Source organism: Perna viridis, chromosome 4, assembly GCF_037379345.1.
Source record: "Perna viridis isolate PV_CMFRI_1.1 ecotype Kerala chromosome 4, ASM3737934v1, whole genome shotgun sequence".
Lineage (NCBI taxonomy): Eukaryota > Metazoa > Mollusca > Bivalvia > Mytilida > Mytilidae > Perna > Perna viridis.
This window is the reverse complement of record NC_142448.1, coordinates 49,400,171-49,420,228: the sequence shown is the minus strand read 5'-3', so window position 1 is coordinate 49,420,228 and position 20,058 is coordinate 49,400,171. Positions and strand designations below refer to the sequence as shown.

Sequence of the window (20,058 nt, the reverse complement as noted above, 5' to 3'; positions counted from 1 at the left end):
AGTTAGAATTTTCAAGATGAGATGTTTTATGAATAGCCGGACTGTTTCAGAGCTAGTACAATTGTCTCATTAACATTTTATTGCTGACACAAAATTAGATTGTAAAACCTCACCCTTCATTGTCTTGGTGCAAGCATTGTTTTAACGCTTCCATAATAATCAGACTAAAATATGTTTGTAACTGACGCATTTATCTCTCTTTATTTTTTCATGCGGGTATGAATATTAGTGTGGCAGACTATATTATGAACAAGTACGTAAGAAAACAGTTTATTTCCGTAGTTTTTGCTGTTATTTTTTTTTTCACCGCATGGCATTTGGATCTCTTCTGTTGGCATGGACACACAACTCTTCTCTTGCATGTGTATTTCACACGTATTTTCGTCTTCACAAAAATGAATTCATTTTTAGCTGTAGATATAGAGTTATCTCCCCAATTTTATTTGAAATAAGTCATAGTATATTTAAAGTAGTTTATTAGTTCCACTTCAATGTAAGAAATCACATTTCCTTTGTTTAACCAGTTTTCTGGCAAAATATTTTTTTGAATAAGTTTTTTTTTTTTTTCAAAATGAATTCATTTTACCTTATGTGTTATTTTGCACAATTGCATGGAGTTCCTTTTTTAAAAATAGATAAAATAAAACAGCCATTGAAAAACAGCCAGCCACCCACCTTTATTTTTTCCCTCCTCTTGGTTGCCATGTCAACAGGGATGGTTCCCTTGACAATTATGATGCAAAAAAAACTTGTAATCAACTCTAAAAACAAAAAAACGTACAAGTTTGATTGAAATTGTTGCTGCTTCATTGATTAAGTTATAGCGTGTGACAATGAAATATACACAGAGGACAGTTGATATTCTCATAACATATAGAAATTAATTGAGAGAATTGAATTGATATGGAATCTTCAGTTACAAACTATTTTCTGAGCTACCTTAAATATATATCTATATAGCCAGTCATATTGTATCCCACAATTCCTGTTGATGCTTTTTATAGTGTTTCACTTTTCAGCTTTTGTTGTCTGTAATGTGTTACATATGTGTATAGATATGTAGTTCTTGTTTAATGTGTAATTTCATTTGTCTTAATGAGATTTTGTACAAATGAGTAAATATTTTTCAGCAAAAATGGGAATCATGTATTTTCACTGCTCCAATTGTACAAAGATCTTATGATCTAGGAAGTTTAGAACATTACTGCAGGTTTGTTTTACCATCACCCATAAAGATATATTTTTTGGGCAGACAATGGTTTAAACCCAAAGTTCTTGCAAAATGATTATTAAATCTCCTTCCTAACGTTCTAATTAAATTCCAAAAATCTACATATTATACCCTACCACATGATGTGATGAGGCATCAGGTGATGTCCTCCGCATAGTCCCTCTGTCTGTTCGTCTGTTTGTCCCAGATGGTTTCCAGAAGATAACTTGAGAACTCATCAGTTGTTATTAGTACTGTAAAATATAGATCAAGTTTTATTTTCAGTCAAATTCAAAATATGTTTTTTTTTATTTTAAAAATTTTGCCATTCTTCTTTCTTCACCATTACATGGTGTGGTAGTTACTTAATACTCCATTAATGCCCACTTTTTTTGGAAAGACTAATATTATCAAATGCAAATTAGCAAAGTGATTTTACCTTTAGATGACCATGGTCTTAATTCATTTACCTGTGCCTGTCAGCTAAAGTTTGTCATTTTACTTAAACATGAATATAAGTATCACAGAAACAGTGAAATACTATAAATTTAAATTAACATCATATTCTCCTTGCAGCAATTTTCGTGGGTGTGTTAAGGAGAAATGTCATATTTTCATCAGTGAAAACAATCTACTTTTAAACTCATCTTACTATGTGAAATTTTGTCGATGTTCATATTATACAAGTGCATAAAATGAAACTTTTCAAAAACAAAAAGATCAACAAAATGTCAAAATGTGCAATCAAGCCTTGGTCGGACCACATAAATGTCAAAAGTGCAGTGGGAAGATGAGAAATTTGTATATCGAGATTTTAATGATAGATCAATGAATATGTATATTTTTCAAAAAGTGCTGCAGGAAGTCTGAAAAATCTACATGGAAGTTAAAAAATGGCTCGTAACTTGCATGAGGTGAGATATTTTGGCGTTTCTTTGTATTTTTACTAATATTAAAACAAAACGCTACCGATAGATAACTTCCTGCAGCAGTTTTCCGGTAAAATGAAATGTGCTCTTTGAAATGAATTATAAATCAGGTAAATCGACATAGCACATGCCACTGCACTTTTGCATTTTCTAAACCATATAATTTTTCACATAGCGGCCACATTGAAACACACTTGTGACCTCAGATACGTTGACATGTGACAGATACGTGTGAACAACCGATTTAGTTGCAATAGCAGACTACACTTTAAGTTTCTTAATTTTTGAAAAATAAAAACATTTTTCATTGAATATTGTAGTTATCTATAATATAATTTGCAGAAAAGTTAGTAATTGTGTTAAAGATGTCTCCAATTGTGTTAAAGATGTCTCCTTTTTCTGCTGAACAAAACATTGATCACTGTGACTGTCCTATTGGATATAATTTCATTAACACCTCCATCCAGTCATTGGAATGCAGTTAAAACACAATTTTGCACAAAACTTTTTTTCAAATTCACTTTCCTTTGAATACATAACTACTTGTATTTCACTATATAATGTACACATGAATTATGGCAAGTAAAAGCTTCCTTCTTTTAACTTTGCAAACAGCTCTTGAAATCAAAATTGAATCCTGCATCTAAGTTCCAGGGAATATTCATAATTAATAAGTCAAGTTTCTTGTCAGTCTCAGTTGAAAACTGTTGAAGTTCCGTAATATTCTATACTCGATATTACATCACCAAAGGTATAGAACTATCAACCATAAGTAAAGTTAACCCTCCTGTCCATGGTTTTAAAACAGCTTGAAACTGGGAAATATCTCTGTAAACAAACACAGCAAAATTCAAATTAGCATTTCTTTCATGCAATTAAATTACTGGTCAGTCATTTAAAAAGCCACGTATATACGGCTACACAGGTAGAAATGAATTAAATAATTCATCACACATAACACGATAATTTGACATGTCATTGAATATATTATTGAAAGGAAAACAATAATTTGCATTCCTGTTTAGATAGTGTTTGTTTAAAAGAAGTACTTTACAATCTGATTAAAACTGTTAAAAGAAAATAATATAAACAGACAGTTACTAGTATCAATTCACAAATTTGCGATCTGGTTAATATATATTTATCATTTCAATACACATTTTGGCAGATGAAGATTTTTCGTGTTTGAAACTCTGATGACAGTTGCTTGATGCATGTTAGTAGGTTAGTGGTGAATGAACCCCGGCCAGGCGGTTGCGCACGTAGTTACAACCGTCTTATACCCAAACAAAGAGATTTTAAGATACAACTTACCCAAACTTGGAGAATTGTTGTACTGGTAACGTGTATGACTTCAGAATTTGTCGATGATCGAAGTGTAATGTCTCGGTGAATGCAAACATGACGTCTTATTTGTTTACTACAGGTGCTCTGACGTTTCAAGCTTCTCTGTGACGTCAAAATCGTTAGAAAAAATGCAGTCAGTTTTGTTATGTTGTGTTTCTTCATAAAGATGATTCAATCATTAATTTTATAGATTAAAAGAACTAAGGACTACATTTAATACTAAAAATATTCTTATGTGTTATTTACAAAGATTATGGTTTACTTCCAGAAAGAATTCTTCCAACTTAAAACGTCACATTTTGTGCGCATGATCAGACGTCAACCAGTTGTACAAGAAAACTCCTTAACATACCCACGCTGCTCTATCTAAATGAGAAAAGAATATTTGTGCCCCATAGACCTGTGATATTGAAGGATGACCTCCTTTTTCAGTCTGTGTGTACTGCAGCATATCAGGTTTCAAGGATTGAAATTATTACAGTACATATTCCCTCTAGTAAAGTATTTATTGCCTTGCAGTCATAATGATCTGTTTATTGAAAATGTAGTACACATGTTCTGGCGTTCCAATGGCTTAGTTAGTTAGTTACAGATTTCATTTGTCTTTCGTCTTTAATAAGTTTCATTTAATTGATAAATATCTTGTCTTATTTCATAGAAATTGATAAATGCAGAAAATGAAAAGGTTTCTTTCATTAATTTGTATATACTGTATGTGCAGCATTGCATCATGGGATATGTCATTTTACATGACAATGTCATAAACTGAAGACAGTCATTGAACTTTAAATTAAAAAATACATGGAACTTTGAATAAGTGCAGGTCTAATTGAGAAAAATTTCCATGGTGATGACCTAGATTTGTACATGATAAATGCATGTTGGGATATATCACATGACATTCAAAGTGACTTAAAGAACTCTGTTGATGATACATGGGTGATATTTGAATGACAGTAGGTCAGAAGAAAGGTTTCTTGGAGTTGATTAAGATAATGGTTCATGATAGATGCATGGTGGGATATGTCACATGACATTCAAGGTGACTACGAGAATTCTGTGGCTGATACATGTGTGATATTTGAATGAGAGTTGGTCAATAGACAGGTTTCTTTATGAATAAATTTTATTAATGAATGCTTAATGCATCATGGAATTTGTCATTTGACTTTGAAAAATTAGTGCTAGGGCTGGCAATCCATTCAAATGATCACCATAGTTTACCTGAAAGTCAGTTGAATAGAATTAAGTGATCATGTTATGGTATTTAGGAAGTCTTTAGTGATGATCAGGCTAGGCATGACATGGTATTTACCATTATCATGATAGGTTCTCTGTTTTAAATTATGCAGCAAGTATACCTTAAATGTTTGAGCATACAAATTAAAATTGATTTTTAAAATTTTCATACATTGTATTATTCCCTTGTAAGATTCAATCAAAATTGGAAAATGCATGTTAAAATTAAACAATTCAACCTTACGCTTAAATTAATCTCATATCTGCCATGTGATGATAAACCATAGTCAGTCAATCAATACATTAAATTTCAGAATGGTTCCCATTACTAGTGCTAATATAAGTTTTGGCTGTTGTATGTGTTATATCATTTTTGAGATATTAGGACAGGTTTTAAAAAAAGTTGGAAAACATGAAAATTTTTAAAAGGGATGTCTGCCACTTAGTAGTTTATTTGCAATGCATTTCAACCATTACTGGTAAATTTCAGCAAGCAAAAAATTTGGCAAATCTGACCTACATACCTTACTGTATCTTTTGGTGGTGTTTTATTTTGCTGTATATGTTTCACAGGGTGCCTGATTCTTATAGAGACTTGTAATTGTTAATAGAAAATATCTTTTAAGGTTATATAAATACTTTTCAGATATTGGAACAGAGATGGAATATCTGCATTACACAGTTTAAATTACTCTGTCTAATTATTTTTATAGAAGTTAAGGAAGTCACTCAATCCAGACAGTCCAATGAAGTGCAATTTCCTGATTTCAAATTTGTTTAGGATTTATATGATGGCAATGAACCAATATTTAACTAGATCGTGTCAGATTCTAAAACTATAGCCAACTTTTTCGGTAAATTATCAATAAGTGTTTCGCTGTATGTGCACGATAAATCTGAGCAAGTCGGTCAGAGAGAGAAAGAGATGTCTCACAGGTCTCTATCATCATAAAAGGAATTGACCCTTGAATTACAAATTGTCACATCCATTAAAACTGATACTTCCATTAGCTTTTCTGTTTAATCAGTCTTGATACTCTTGAGTCTTATGATATCAAGAATATTTTTTATCTTTTTGTCATTCATGTATTGCATAAGATCATATAGTTAGGGAGAAAAAGGAGAAGAGGTATCAAGCTCTTACTTGGTACAGAGACCAGATGTTTTCAATTGATGTAAAATTAACTATAACCAATTAAAAGGCTTATTGTTGAACATCTAAGTATGTTGATATCAAGTGGCATTTAATAGAGGAAGATTTATAACACTAAACCAAAATAGTGACCCCTGAACTGTTTTTATCAAAAAGTAATTCTTGTACCCCACCTCATGATGTGGCAAGGTATTTTATGATACCCTCCGAAAAATTATGTGTTCCTATGTCAGTCATAGATTGTTCCCAGATGATAACTTGAGAACAGATCAGTGATTATTTTTGAAACTTTGCACAGTTGTTTATAAGTACCACAAATTACAGGTTAATTTGAATTTTCAGCAAAGTCCAAAATGTAGATTTCGAGTAAGGCCATTATGAATAGTATGCCACTCCCCTATTTTTCACAATTACCTGAGGGTTTTACTTAATGTTCCATTAATGCCCTTTTTTCAGATTATAATAGTTGCTTATAATTTTCAGAACTATTAATATTAGGTTGATAAACAGAAATTTCTGACGAAAAACAAATAAATCCAGCGACCAACCATGTCATTGGGCCAATTTATTGCATTACTAAACCTTATCCTATGTAAAACCAATTTCACCAATTTTTTTACCAATCATAGGATTGCATAAGTTTATTGTCTTATAATGACAAACATTGCTATGAATGAATGGTCATAAGAGGAAATTGTAATGGTTGTTTATTTACGGAGAACTGTTATAAAAGGTTAGAATTAAGTCTCTGTTTGTATGATGTGTGGGTGATGCAAACAGGGAAGACAATGTCACTTATGTCAGTCAGTCAACAGAGAAAATTTTAGATTCAAGTCCTTTGTGACAGAAAGTAACACGTGGGTATTGGAAATGTTTTGGTGAAGTAAACAGGAAGACTACAGAGTCACAGTATGCAAGTAGTGACTTTAAATAGCAGAGCATCTATAATTCGGTTAAGTATATTTTATAGTGATAATGCCTAAAGAAGTGTTATGCAAAATGGTCAGGCAAGAAATGTGTTTAGCAGAGTGGCCTTGCAAGAAAAGTATTTGATAGAGTACAAGTACAGTCTGTATTTGTGTAAGTAAGTCACAGACTCCCTCGGGGCTTCTGCGTGACATGCATACCAAGGTGCAAGGAACTCCTCAGATTTATGTAAGCTCAATATAGGATCCTTTACTCAGTGTTGATTCCAGTCATCAATTGTATGTAAGATGATGGGTTTTTGAACTGATGGGGTTTGTGTGGTCGTATGACTATTGAACTTATGGGTTTTGTGTGATGTTATGACTATTGGACTGATGGGTTTTGTGTTGTGGTATGACTTTTGACCTGATGTGTCTTGTGTGGTGGTATGAATATTGCTCTGATGTGGACTTGATTGTCAATTATAGTTTTGGTTACACTGTTTTTGTATAATGTTGCTGTGATTTGTCTTTTTGTTCTATGGAATGTAATCAGACAGCCTGTAGGTAGAGCTTATATCTGCCCCTCAATGACTTTAGAGAATAATAATCAGTTGTTGCTGACATCTAGTTTGAAGCATGGGTAATTTCAGGTGTTTAGACATCCTAGTAAGGCTTCCATCCTTTCATGATAAGTCTTGCCCCTCTTCTTTGGATGATATCGAGTTTGTGTATTTTATTTTGGATATATGGATCCCAAATGGTTGAGCCGAACTCCATTATCAAACAGACTAACACAATGGAAGCTATTCTTATTTTCAGTGTGACATCACACATATTTGATTGGTCGATTGAAGGAATTTAAATTGACCAGAATTCATTTGGAACTACAAAGTCTATTTGCTAAGATGGAAAAATTCCTATTTTTCAATTGTTAATATCTTTGTATATGTTCTCACCATCTTAGATCTTCTTTTAGTGGGGATCAATAATAGTCATTAGCAGACTGGTCAGACAATAAAAGTTCTTTGTATCATAGAGTTACCTAATAAACAAATCTTAGCTAGTACGTAAGGTGACTGGCTGTACAATAAAACCTGATTAGAATAATGGCTTGGTAATGAAAATATTAAGCAGATTGCCAGGTCAGGCAACAAAAGTTTTCATGGTAGCTGAACAATGTGAGCATGTATCTCACAAGCTAGGTAATAAAAGTGTTTATGGGGGGGGGACATCAAATATACTGTATGGTATATTAGCATCCAGTAGTTGACCTAGTAGAGTTACATGTACATATCTTTAGTGATTCATGCATTTCTTAATCCCACATATTATTTGATTAGAAATCCTTCATTAGGCTTCATAGAAACTGTATTGGACATACAGAGTGCACATGAATGTTGGTAACTTGAGATTTTGGTTGTTCCACTTCAGAAAAAATTTTCAGCCAGAACTTTTACACTATAAACAGTCAAAAAATATTTCACGATACATAGCAGATTCAAAGGAATGAACATAGTAAGAATGAATAGTTTCTTCATTTATCTTGAGATATGATGAATTATCCCCTGCCTGGTTTTTAAACAGACCCCTTCTTACAGTTGTAAGTTGTAACATTTAAATGAATGTACAAGTTAAAAATTTCTGACCCTTTGAACTTCAACCTTAACTGTCTTCCATTTTGGACAGCAATTTATTACCTAAAAACATTATTTAATCGAATTCAATAGTTGTTAATTAATATAATGAGACTGTCAGAGGACTTACAATCAACATGCTACATAATCTGTCCATAGATTGTTTACAGAGAGCGGGAGTTCAGTTACGTAAAATCAATATATACCCAATAGAACAATTCTGGTTAAATATAGTTTCATAATCTCTTTGTTGGAAACTTCTTTTGCAAGATTGATTGTAGTTAGATTAAAAAAAAAACAAAACTTAATAATATTTTTTCCCAAGGACAAAAGATAAGAATCTGGAATTTCCGGGATTGGATCAATTAACTTAGTGGTAGAAATATAAATTATAGCTAATTCAATAATATTTATCGTCTTGTGATATAGTAAGATCTTATAATCAGCTTAAAATTGACAATTATTGTGGCAGTTGAAGGGCAACAGTTGTGTCTAAAGATGTAACATAATTCTAAATCTAGAAAGATCAAAGTCTGCTTTGGAATAGAAGATTAAAGATTTCTTAGGTTCAAGTCTCAGTTTAAAAGATTAGAACTTTAGATCATATTGCAAAAATGACTACTAAAGAAGAATATTTAAAGCTCTGAACATATAAAACCTTTCTCTTTAAAAGAGTTATAAGCTGTAAAATTTTGAGTCTCTGGTGAGTAATTTTGAAATTTAACTTTCAAGATTGCAGGGAATTTTTTTACTCTTAAAAGTCTTCCTTTTCAAATATGGTACACATGGTATAGGAGTTTTCCTGTATGATGAATTGTTTTGTATATGCTAGCTATGTCTTATTGTGCTGCCTTCTGTCATTGCTTTCTTTGTATATTCATACTTGTGGTGGCCATTTTCTGTGATAAGTTACAGGTAACTAGCAAAACTCACAAAATTTGATTTATCTATTTTAATTTCAAAACAAAGAATTGTATACTTAAATAGTTGGATATTGACTTGCCAAAAGCCTGATTAGGCAAAGATTTATATGTAAGATAATTCTTCAACGAAGTTTATAGCATGTGTACTGGTTTGCAAAATATATGTTCATAAGACCTTAGTTCATGGAATTTCATGGTTTTTATAACATGGTATGTGCTGAAGAAATAATATGCAAACCCCTTCTTTTTTGGTGTTGTAAAGTCTCATAACTCTGAAACAATAAATAAAAATTGGAATCTAGAAAACAGAGGACTCTTACCCTTCCAAATGACAATTATATTTTTTTTTTGTGCTGATGATGAGTTCAATTTACTCCTAATATTCTCAGATCTCTGTCTTTTTCACATCATTGTCTGAAATCTGTATAAGGAACGTTCCTTCAGAGAGATCAAAACTAACAGCATTGATGGAAATGATGACGAGTGTTTCTCTGGAGAATTCCTTGAATTACCTTATTGATATCACACCATCTAGTTTATTCTGACTAACTGTAGTATGGCCTAACGACTTTCTTGTAAATAAGTAGGGATGAGGTCTGGTTGGTAGGGTCATCATTTCTAAACTGAATGAACTAGTTTAGGGACAAACTTCAGAGTGACAGAGCAGGTTTCATGTGTGAGAGGAAAATGTAATAGCACGTGGAAAGGAAGAAAGTGTTTCTGCTTATGAAATTAAAGTCAAGTTTGAAGTGGAATTATGATCATAGGAATCAATATTCAAGCAGAAATCAAAAGAATATATATAGTCTAAGGATTAATACTAAACATGGAAAATAAACACATACAAAATAAAATGTACGAAGAAACACAAGCAAATGAGAAACCCAGAGTCCACTAAAAATTGGGAACATGGACCATCACTAGTGACCATTAAATCATAACACTTGTAAATTTAGAATTATCAAACTTTTATATTATTAGTAGAAATTAAATATCAACAATTCTTAGTGAATAGAATTTAACTCATTTAAATATCAACCATTTTGAGTAAAATGAAATCTGTATTTTTGATGACTACTCCAGACTCAGAATTAGCATTTCTTATTGTTACCAGTGGTCATATTTTCGGTATTCCTACTTTGAAAACAATATTTTCCTAAATTGTAATCATTACCCAATATAATTCAAGCTGTAGTGAAAAATTCTTGTCCATGTTGATGTCCTTGTACCCCTCTATGTTTCAGTACTTTTCTATAATAATAGGACAAACTTAAATCCTTTGTAGAACCATTATTTGAGGATCCATTACTGCCTTGATCTCATTGTGTTTTAAAGGTTCTTTTTTATCAAGCTTTTTTAATACGATTTTTAGTTAACCAATGCATTTAATGTTTCTTTCTCTATATATACAGCATTTTTATTTGTTGTTTACCAAGTGTCAATATTGCCAATCTAATATTTGCTGTATCCCTGTTTCAAACACTTCACCAGCATTTGAAGGATGTTTACAGACACCCTGATATAGATTTGACTAGTTTAAATGAGCACTTCACAGTACCTCTATGTCCTTGTTTTGAAGAGCTTTAATTGCTATTATTATTTTATATTCCATGTATTTCTGAAATAAATCTAGATTTTGTGTCTATTCTATTGTTTATAGTCCCATACAAACATGACCTTGGGGCTATAAGCAAATATTTTAGCCATGCAAATTCTTTTTCTTTATGGAAAGAATAGTGAAATTTCAATTTAAGAATATTCTTAGGATAAGAGTACAGTCAAACCTATGAGAGTAACCACCTGTGCTTAGCATAAACCTGTTATACAAGACTATGGCTGAAATTAAACTGTATTCAAAGATCACCTGTCTAATGTAACTAGGATTTTGCTCTCCTTTGGATAGTCACTTAAGGAGGTAGACCTAAGGTAAGGGACACAACTCTTACAAAGTATTGGAATGTTTGAATTCAGGCTCTTTATATCAATTTCATGTAAGCATCAAAGTAACTTGGATTGATTTCATTAACTTAAAATGAAAGTTTGAAATGCTTTGGTGAAATTGAATATGATACAAACATATCACTGATTTCAAGAGTTATGTCTCTTACCCTAGGGATACCTACTTAAGACAGATCTGACTAATTTAGTATTTGAAGCATTAGTATTAAATTCTGTCTTTTTCTTGGGCTGCTGTTTTACCATAGTGCTATTTTTCTTTAAAATATCTCATATTTTGATACAAAAGCTTTACAAAAAGATCAAACGTTTGTGATTATACATTTTTTAAAATTCTGAGGTCTGAAATGAAGAAAAGGTAATCAAGGTTTTAAAAAGACTAATGTCAAAGACATTGCAAAGTATATAGAGACACTCAGCGACAACTGGCAAGATACACCAACTAAAATAAAAAAAATAAAGATACAGCCAAGACACCAAATACAAGACTACAGCCCGAAGTATTTTAGAATGTCATTGGGGAGTTATTTGGACAATATTGTCTTGACTTAAAAGTGTATAACCAATTTTAAGCTGGTTCCCAACTTCTTTGTCATAAATGTCCTAACTTCCTTGCTGTAAACCTCCCGACCTCCTTGTTGTTAACCTCCCAACCTCTTTTTCATAATCCTCCCAACCTCCTTGTCATTAACCTCCCAACCTCTTTGTCATAAACCTCCCAACCTCCTTTTTGTAAACCTTCCAACCTCCTTGGCTATGGGCCTGAATTGTTCAATAGTTGTTAGTTCATTTTTGGTTTTATTTTCAGATCCCACTGTATTTATAGCTGATGAAACCATTGAATGTCATGATTGATTAAATTATTGTATGTCAACATGAGTTACATGCTGTTACCATGTTCTATGACACTTCAGGTGCTTTGATGCAGGCTCTCTTCAAACACAATCACATGATTAACTAAAAGCAATGTATACTCTCAAGGCCGAGAATTATATATGATGTTAGTCCAAAGTAAATAATGTCCCTGATATCAAAATGAATTGTTGAGTTCTTATTATATGATGCAACCACTGCATTTTTTGTCTGGAAAAGAACTGGAAATCCTAAAATTTCTTGTATTATGATGTATTGTTCAAGTGACCTCTTGTGGAACTTTTAGCAATTTATATACATGTAGTTGATAAAGGAACTAGGAATTTTATAAGTGTAAGTATTTGTAAGAATCAGGCAAATGGGAAAAATCAGAAACATACATGTTAAAACCCCACTGATCTGTAAATGAAATATCACTCAAGAATGCTTTCTCTTTTTGAAAAGACCATTATTTGATCTCTGCATCACTGGATTTGTTCAAAATGTTTTCAACAGAATGTTAGAAAAATGAGGCTTTTGAAAGATTTATCTGCCCTTAAAATGTTTATTTTCAGTGCATTTCAATAAAATTATAACTCAATGCAATAAATCGTCTTTATTCCTTGATTTTGATGGTGCAAATAGTCAAATTACATTATCAAAATGATGGGTTTTTTTTTTTTTTTTCATACTATGTTTCACCCACTGCCTGATTCTTACTAAGACTGACACTTAAAAACCAATTGCAGTGATATTCTGGCTTCAGTCTAAAGTCAGGACATGTAATTCTAATTGGCTTTAACTAAATCAGGATTTTGTTTTCAATTTTTGGATGCCTAGTTTAATCTACCCAAAAAAATCATAAAGATTTGAGGACATGGCAAGACAGAATCACTGTGTGGCATGCAGGATTCCATACACTGTGGCATTTAAGTATAATGTCAAAATTCCTTTTTCTGAATATAGGACAGTCTTTTTAAGAAGGACTCGGAAACCTTTCAAGTTGGTGCATTAGAATCAATGCATTTGACAGAAACTGGAAAATATGCTGTTAGCTTTAGGCATAAAAAATAGATTTCTCACTCTATTAAAATTACATTTGGCCCCAGTCTTTTAAACACTTAACAAGATGAATGACCTACATTTAGTTGACCTTGAAGAAATCTTCCCAGCAGGTTGTAATGTGCTGATGAAACATTAATATGAGTCAATATGAAAAATAACTGTTAGTAGATGAGTTGGACTTGATATTAATCTAATTTGAATACCTTGTATTTCTGAGTGGTGGTCGCGTCTGTCATTAAGAAAGTTTCTGATTCCCAATCACTGTATGGATGTGCTCATTTATGAATTGATTTCTAATGTGTTAGTTGCATGTTGACTAAAAATATTTGACTTGGGCGAAATGTGTGAAATAATGGCAGTTTTTAAGTCAGAATCCCCAGGATCATAAACTACTTTTTATCAAGATGACATTATTTTATTGTATAATTGGCAATGTCATATTCAGTACCACACTGGTACATGTATATGAAAGTATGAAAAATTTTGTATCTCTTAGGTTTCAAGGTCAAATGGCTTAGTAAACATTGTGAGGGAAACCCATGCTCCACCTTGCCCTTGTCAAACTGTACCAGAAAATATATTTTCGTGGTTGATCTTTACATTCAGTGATGTTGCATTACAAAGTTCTCCACTATAACATGTGTTGATTGATGGAAAGATGAACTGAAAAGATTATTCAATGCATTTTTTTTTTATCAAAGATCCTTCAGCAGATTCAAATTGAACTTCTGACAGACTTCATCCTATTGCTTACTTAGTATTGAAATGTTTTGATAAGGAGCTTTGTCATTAAATTGATTATCTGGCTCAAAATCAGATTGTGACACATACTATGGCATACAGCTCAAAGGGCTTCAAATTTGTGTGGGTCCAAGGTCTGCGACCCTTAATTTCTGATCATACAAAGACTTTTCGAATTTTAAATTCATGGAGGTCTCTGACATTCAAACCTTTTGTTTAAATATACTGAGTAACTTTCATTCCAAATTTTAAAAGATCCTGGACCCTCCATTCTAAATAACAAATTTGAACCCCTGGCTGCTGTCTGTATGTCAGTTTGTATGACTTTTTGTATTCCATAAAGTGATCTGTGTTCAGGTATCGATATTCAAAAAGTATTAAGAATGTGAAAATACAATAATCAACTGTTCCTTGATGTAGACTCTGTTTCTCCAACAAAATTATAAATTGTAATCTAAGAGGAATATAGAATTTAGTTTCCAAACCCCTTTGTCTCTGGTACTTGGTGCTGTAGTTAACCAGTTTTATGTGTATACAGTTTTATATCAGTGTTGGAGCCTAAACATATAGAAAATTGCAAGTACACCAAACAAATTGGAGAAAAATGTTTTTAAGCAGACACAAAAGGTTCTGTTTTTCAGTGCTTTTCTTGTAGCTTTATAATGCTATTTTATTTTATGTTGTATGACTGTCTACTTGGGTTTTTGTGTTGTAACTGTGCATTTTTATGCATTAGTTTTTTATTGCTTTTTTATTTTACTATTAAAAACATAATAATATTTTTTTTTACAAATTTTGATATTTGTAGATGTAGAAATATTAGAACTTCTCTATGAATCTTTTATAATTTCTGTATAATCCCTTATTTTAGATTTAGTATTTTGCAGTTAGCAGAAAAAAAGGGAAAGGTGCAAAATTAGGATTGTACTCTTATCCTGGGAGTTGGAAGTAAGGGCTAATGGCTAACACAGAACTAAATTTAGAACACTGGATGAGTCAATTTGGTTAACAATCTAACATAACTGATGTGCAGGGAGTTGTGTTAATAATTGGGGCACAAAAGTACCCATTAATATTTCAAGTTTTAGTACTAAATACTTATTCTTTTTGTTTTCTTTTTCAGTGCTGTTGAATATGGTGTAGACAGTGAAAATCTCAGTCTTTCAGCAATAAGAACTATCAGAGTTTTAAGGCCACTTCGTGCTATTAATAGAATTCCAAGTAAGTTATTTCCCTTTTAAACTGTGAAACAGTTTCCTTCACTAATGTTTCAAACATTTACACAACTGGAAAAAACCATATTCTGTGTTTTGTTTTTGTTTTTGTTTTTGTTTTTTTGATGTGTACCTGGGTTATTTTTGTGATATAATTATTATTTGAAGTTACTTTTTGCCAAAGGTTGCCCAACAGGCAAGTTTTAAGATATTTTCAATTTTAACTGCATATATTTTAACTTCACATTTTCAAGTTACTCTACAAATATAGCTGCCTCTGTATTTTCAACTTGGGCAGGCAACTGGGCAAATTTTTTTTCTAATGCTGAAAAACCAAATGCAGTATGCCCTGAGTGTTAAAAAGCACAGCAACTGTAGTAAATCATTTTTTCATTAATTCCTTCCCAACACTTTGCCTGATCAGGAAACTTGGCTTATATAACAAGGCTATCTGGTATTCACCACAAAATTATAGCAGGGCTAAGGCAATCCAATCCAAATTACTGTTTACTACATTTATGGTAGCTGTTAATCTTTATCCTAACTTTCCCCCTTCAGCCAAAGGATAAAAAACAGTCATGTATTTTTCTAAGGTAAAATACAACAGCTGTCTGGAATGCCGAGGATTACATTGTATTACACAAATGTTTTTTTTTCTTTCTGTGGTCCCTTTTTAGATGCAACTTCACAGAGCTCTCAGTTGTTTTTTAAGGTCTGCTGAAATAATGCTTTTGGATGTACGCATATGTCAGGGGCATAGCAACAGCTACAGCTAGTGCTGTACCATTATATTTTTGTTGGTACAAGATACTATACCAAAAACTACTGGTCAAAATTTTATAAATAGTGTATTTTACGACTGCAAGGTGTAATTCTTGCCATGCCATTACAGATTTGGATGCTACACATTTGTAGGTAGATCAGTCTGTATATTTCTGATATCTCTGTTTACAATAATATGTTGATAAGCCCTGAATTGCTAGATTTAACTAGAGATAAAAAAAAAAACAATACCATTGCATCATTTTTAGATTGTGGTCATTTTAGACAGGTGTTTTTTGTATTCAGGGTTTTGATTAGACAGGTTTCTTATTAAGTCATCAAATCATTTTTTTAAGAGAAACAGTTATATAAACATGACAGGGATGGCATATAGATTACAAACCCCAGTAGTTTACTATGTAGAATATAGCGTTAATTCTGTTCCCAATAGACACAGTATTGCTATTGTCTTTCTACATTCGACAAAAAAGTCTATTGTTACGATGAATTTTGTTTTATCATGATTTGTATTAGAGAAAACAATTCTGTCATTGTCCCCTCGGACATTGCTTTCAGGACAACCATTGATCACCAAAATTACGCAACACCAGTTACAAAAACTATAGACATAAGACAATTTCCCAGTTTTATGGTTTTTCTGTTCCCTGAGCAGCAAGTGAATGGCATTTAAGAAACATTTTTTTTCAGCATTCTATTTTGAAAGATTTGTCCTGGTTAAAAATATTCAAGCCATTAACCGATTTTCCTGAAGTGCCTAATTCAATTGAATTAATACAAGAGGTTACTAAATCAAAGTGCTGAAAGTTCTCAATGATGATTATTACTTAAAACTGTGCAATTAAGTGCTAAATGATGACTTTAGATTAACTAATAGCCATTATTACATATAATTTGAAAATTTGCACAGTTTTTTGGAATAATTTCATTATCAAACTATAATAAAACTTTAGAGTTGAATTTTGTGAAAATGCTTTTAATTATTAGTATTTTATTCTCCAAGTTACCATAGTCAGAGTTTTGTATCTTCATGATTTTCTAAGTCAGAAAGGAACAGTGATTTAAGACTTTATTTGTAAAATCCTGTTGGCAGTGTTCTAAACCATCCTCCCAGAGATGTGCTAAACAACAGAAAGTAAAAATAATATGTGAAATAAGGTGTTGCATTGTCTTGATTGGTCAACACTATTACATGTACTTATATATTAAAATTATGTCCAAATATGGTAAAATCACATGACAAAAATCTGAAAAGGTGGAGTGACCAAAATGTTTCGAATTGCATTGTTATTAGTGTTTGTGACACTGGTGAAGATAATAATTTGTATTTTTTTCCACTATAAATAAGGGCAATAGCAGGAGGCACAAATTAAGTGTGCCGTCTTCCCACTGGTTGAAGTCAAATGTTAATATTCTGGTGTAATGCATACAAGAAGACATTTATAAAGCTGAGAATTGGTAATCATGAAAATTCTTAACATAAGTACAAATGGTTTGCTACAAAAATACATTTAGTAAGGAAACGATCTGATCAGGATTGGTTTGTTTTTATTGTGATTTTGAAATGTCAATGTAGTTATTCCTCCGCTTTGACAAACAATGTGTTCTATGGGGTTTAATTTTTAATGTCAGTCACTCGCTTTAATGACATCTATTACATTTTATGGTTTTTACGGAATTCACAACAACTTAAAGTTGTTGTCATTTTATTGAATTTATATAACTACATGAGCAACTTAAATGTCAACGGTTGTTTGAAATTCAGAATACAATTGTTTTAATTATGAATGAACAATTAGTGGTGGTACTTCAGAATCAATATGTAGATCAGTTATAGGACCTCAGGGTCGATAACCAGAATTATCTTCAAGGTCGCATATACAATTTTCAATGTCGTGTGGGTATTTGTTTACAAGGGTACATTTGACCCAACACCTGAGATACAATTAGATGTAGGAGGGAACTGACATCAAAGTGTACTTTTAATGACTGAGTGAAAATTCTGTTTTTTTTGCATATCTAAATACTGTAAACTAAGAAATTATTTTAATGTCACATTATTGTACAAAAATTTAATGCATGCTTTTTGGAGCTTTTTACATTACTGTATGAATTTTCTAAAAAAAAAATTAGTTTGAAATAGAATTTTGACTGAAATGATAAAATCACAAAAATTAACATACACAGTAATTTCTGAATTTGCTAATACTCCACATTAATTTTTCTTATCTACGATGGTTTTATTATCGTTTTTTTTTTACTGTGAATCTGAACCAGTGGAACTATACACACAGATACCAAAATACAAATTTATTTACCAAAATGCTTTAGAATACTTTTTCATAAAAGGAAAAAATCAAAGTCTGGCCATAATTCATATATTTTTGGTCAAAAGCCAAAGAAAAGTGCAGAATTTCTTTAAAAAAAGAATCTTAAATAAATTGGACTGAAATTCAGATATTTTTGTTAAAGCCCTAAGAAAATCGAAGAAATCGTAGGGAGTTGGGTTGAGTTTGCAGATACTGATTTCATCCCAGTGTGTACCACAGCTTTTGACTTTATATATTTTGAATTTATTTTTCAGGTATGAGAATATTGGTGATGTTGCTCCTCGATACCCTCCCTATGTTAGGAAATGTCTTACTTCTCTGTTTCTTTGTATTTTTTATCTTTGGAATTATTGGTGTACAGTTGTGGGCTGGTGTTTTACGTAATCGATGTTTTCTCAATGTTAGTGAGAATGTTTCCTATGCACAGTAAGTATATATGTCAATTATCAGAATCTTATGTCATTTTTATGCAATCTGCCAATTGAATCTGGAAGTGAGTTTATCAGTTTTCAGTCTGTCTGTCTGTCCAATGTTAAAAGACTTCCTCCATATTATTAGCTGTTTGTAAACATATAGAAAATTATGTACCGGTATTGTTGTAAGGAGAGATTATCAAACTTGATTTGATTCCGTTCGGAACAGGGGTATTATATTTGTTGGCTTACTCTCACTGTTTGAAATATTTTCTGAAGGACGTTAACACTTTGATGTTTATAGTTTGGTGTAATCCTTATATTCAAGGTGAAAGGGGGAGGGGTGAGGGGTATCTCAGTTGTGTCCACATACCATTGATTGGCCAAGGTCTCACTGTTGAAGGTTAATTAATAAATCAAAACAAAAAACAAAGGCACATTCCAATCCTTTACACCATGTGGAAGTTATGAAAATAGCTCAGAACCTGTAGTTCTACAGAAATTGATATAATTTAAGAGAATTTGGTCTGATAAAGGTTTTTCTTTGTAACTCCTTTCAATGTATTCAAAAAATCTTATGAAAGTATGAGCTATCCCTTTACCTCCCACTTATAAGATATAATGCAATTTGCTATTACTCAAAGTCTTGGGTATATTTAATGCATTTCTTTGAAATTCTTCATTTGAGTTTATGTGGAAATTGCTCAATGAATACCAGTTCCCTTCAGTAACTCTTGTTAAGACTAAGTCTACCTAAAGACTCATTTTTGCAACTCATTTAATGGCCAATGGCCAAGGGAGCCAGTGTTGGTTTGGAATTTTCCAGGTTTTTTTTTGAAAATTTGGTTTATTTCATGTATTTTATGGGCACATGATGCCAAGTATTAGACTGAAACCAGCCTTTTTTCCAATTTTCTGAATCCTCATCTGTCTTTCATTCCAGGGGTAAAAGGAATACCATAGCGTTGCTATTATATTAACTTCCCTCCTCTAGAAAATAACTGACATTCTGGCATGTCCATAGTCCAATACCATTCATTATCAGATTCATTTAGTAGAAGGATTTCACTTTGATATCAGTGATAACTGCATAATGCATTGTAATTTACTGATGAAGACCTCACGATTTCTCGAGTCAAGGCTGAGTTAGTCATAAAATAATTATATATCAAAATCCTCTGCTTCCTACTGTAATTATATATATGTGGGATGAAATAAAAAGTTGTAATTGAAATGAATTTATTTGTTTTTTGATCTGAGTGAACTCCTGAATCTCTAATTTTCTTAGATCACTGCAATTTTACAGTAATCCTCTGGTATGAATATGCTGTCAATTTTAACAAATGTGATTGATAATCCAGTTT

The 20,058-nt window shown here is 31.9% G+C and overlaps 1 protein-coding gene across 9 annotated transcripts in view; it reads left to right on the top strand.

The window, feature by feature from the left end:
- The window catches only part of LOC148620383 (voltage-dependent T-type calcium channel subunit alpha-1G-like), a 113,503-nt gene that overhangs the window by 17,209 nt on the left and 76,236 nt on the right, over window positions 1-20,058 (top strand). For 6 of the 9 annotated variants that reach the window (XM_088581228.1, XM_088581224.1, XM_088581220.1 and 3 more), the window contains exons 2-4: window positions 230-253; window positions 15,081-15,178; window positions 18,536-18,707. In XM_088581228.1, coding sequence (XP_088437354.1) covers window positions 230-253; window positions 15,081-15,178; window positions 18,536-18,707 — 294 coding nt within the window. The remainder of the gene's footprint in view (window positions 1-229; window positions 254-15,080; window positions 15,179-18,535; window positions 18,708-20,058) is intronic. The other 3 variants (XM_088581222.1, XM_088581227.1, XM_088581229.1) reach the window with 1 other exon arrangement.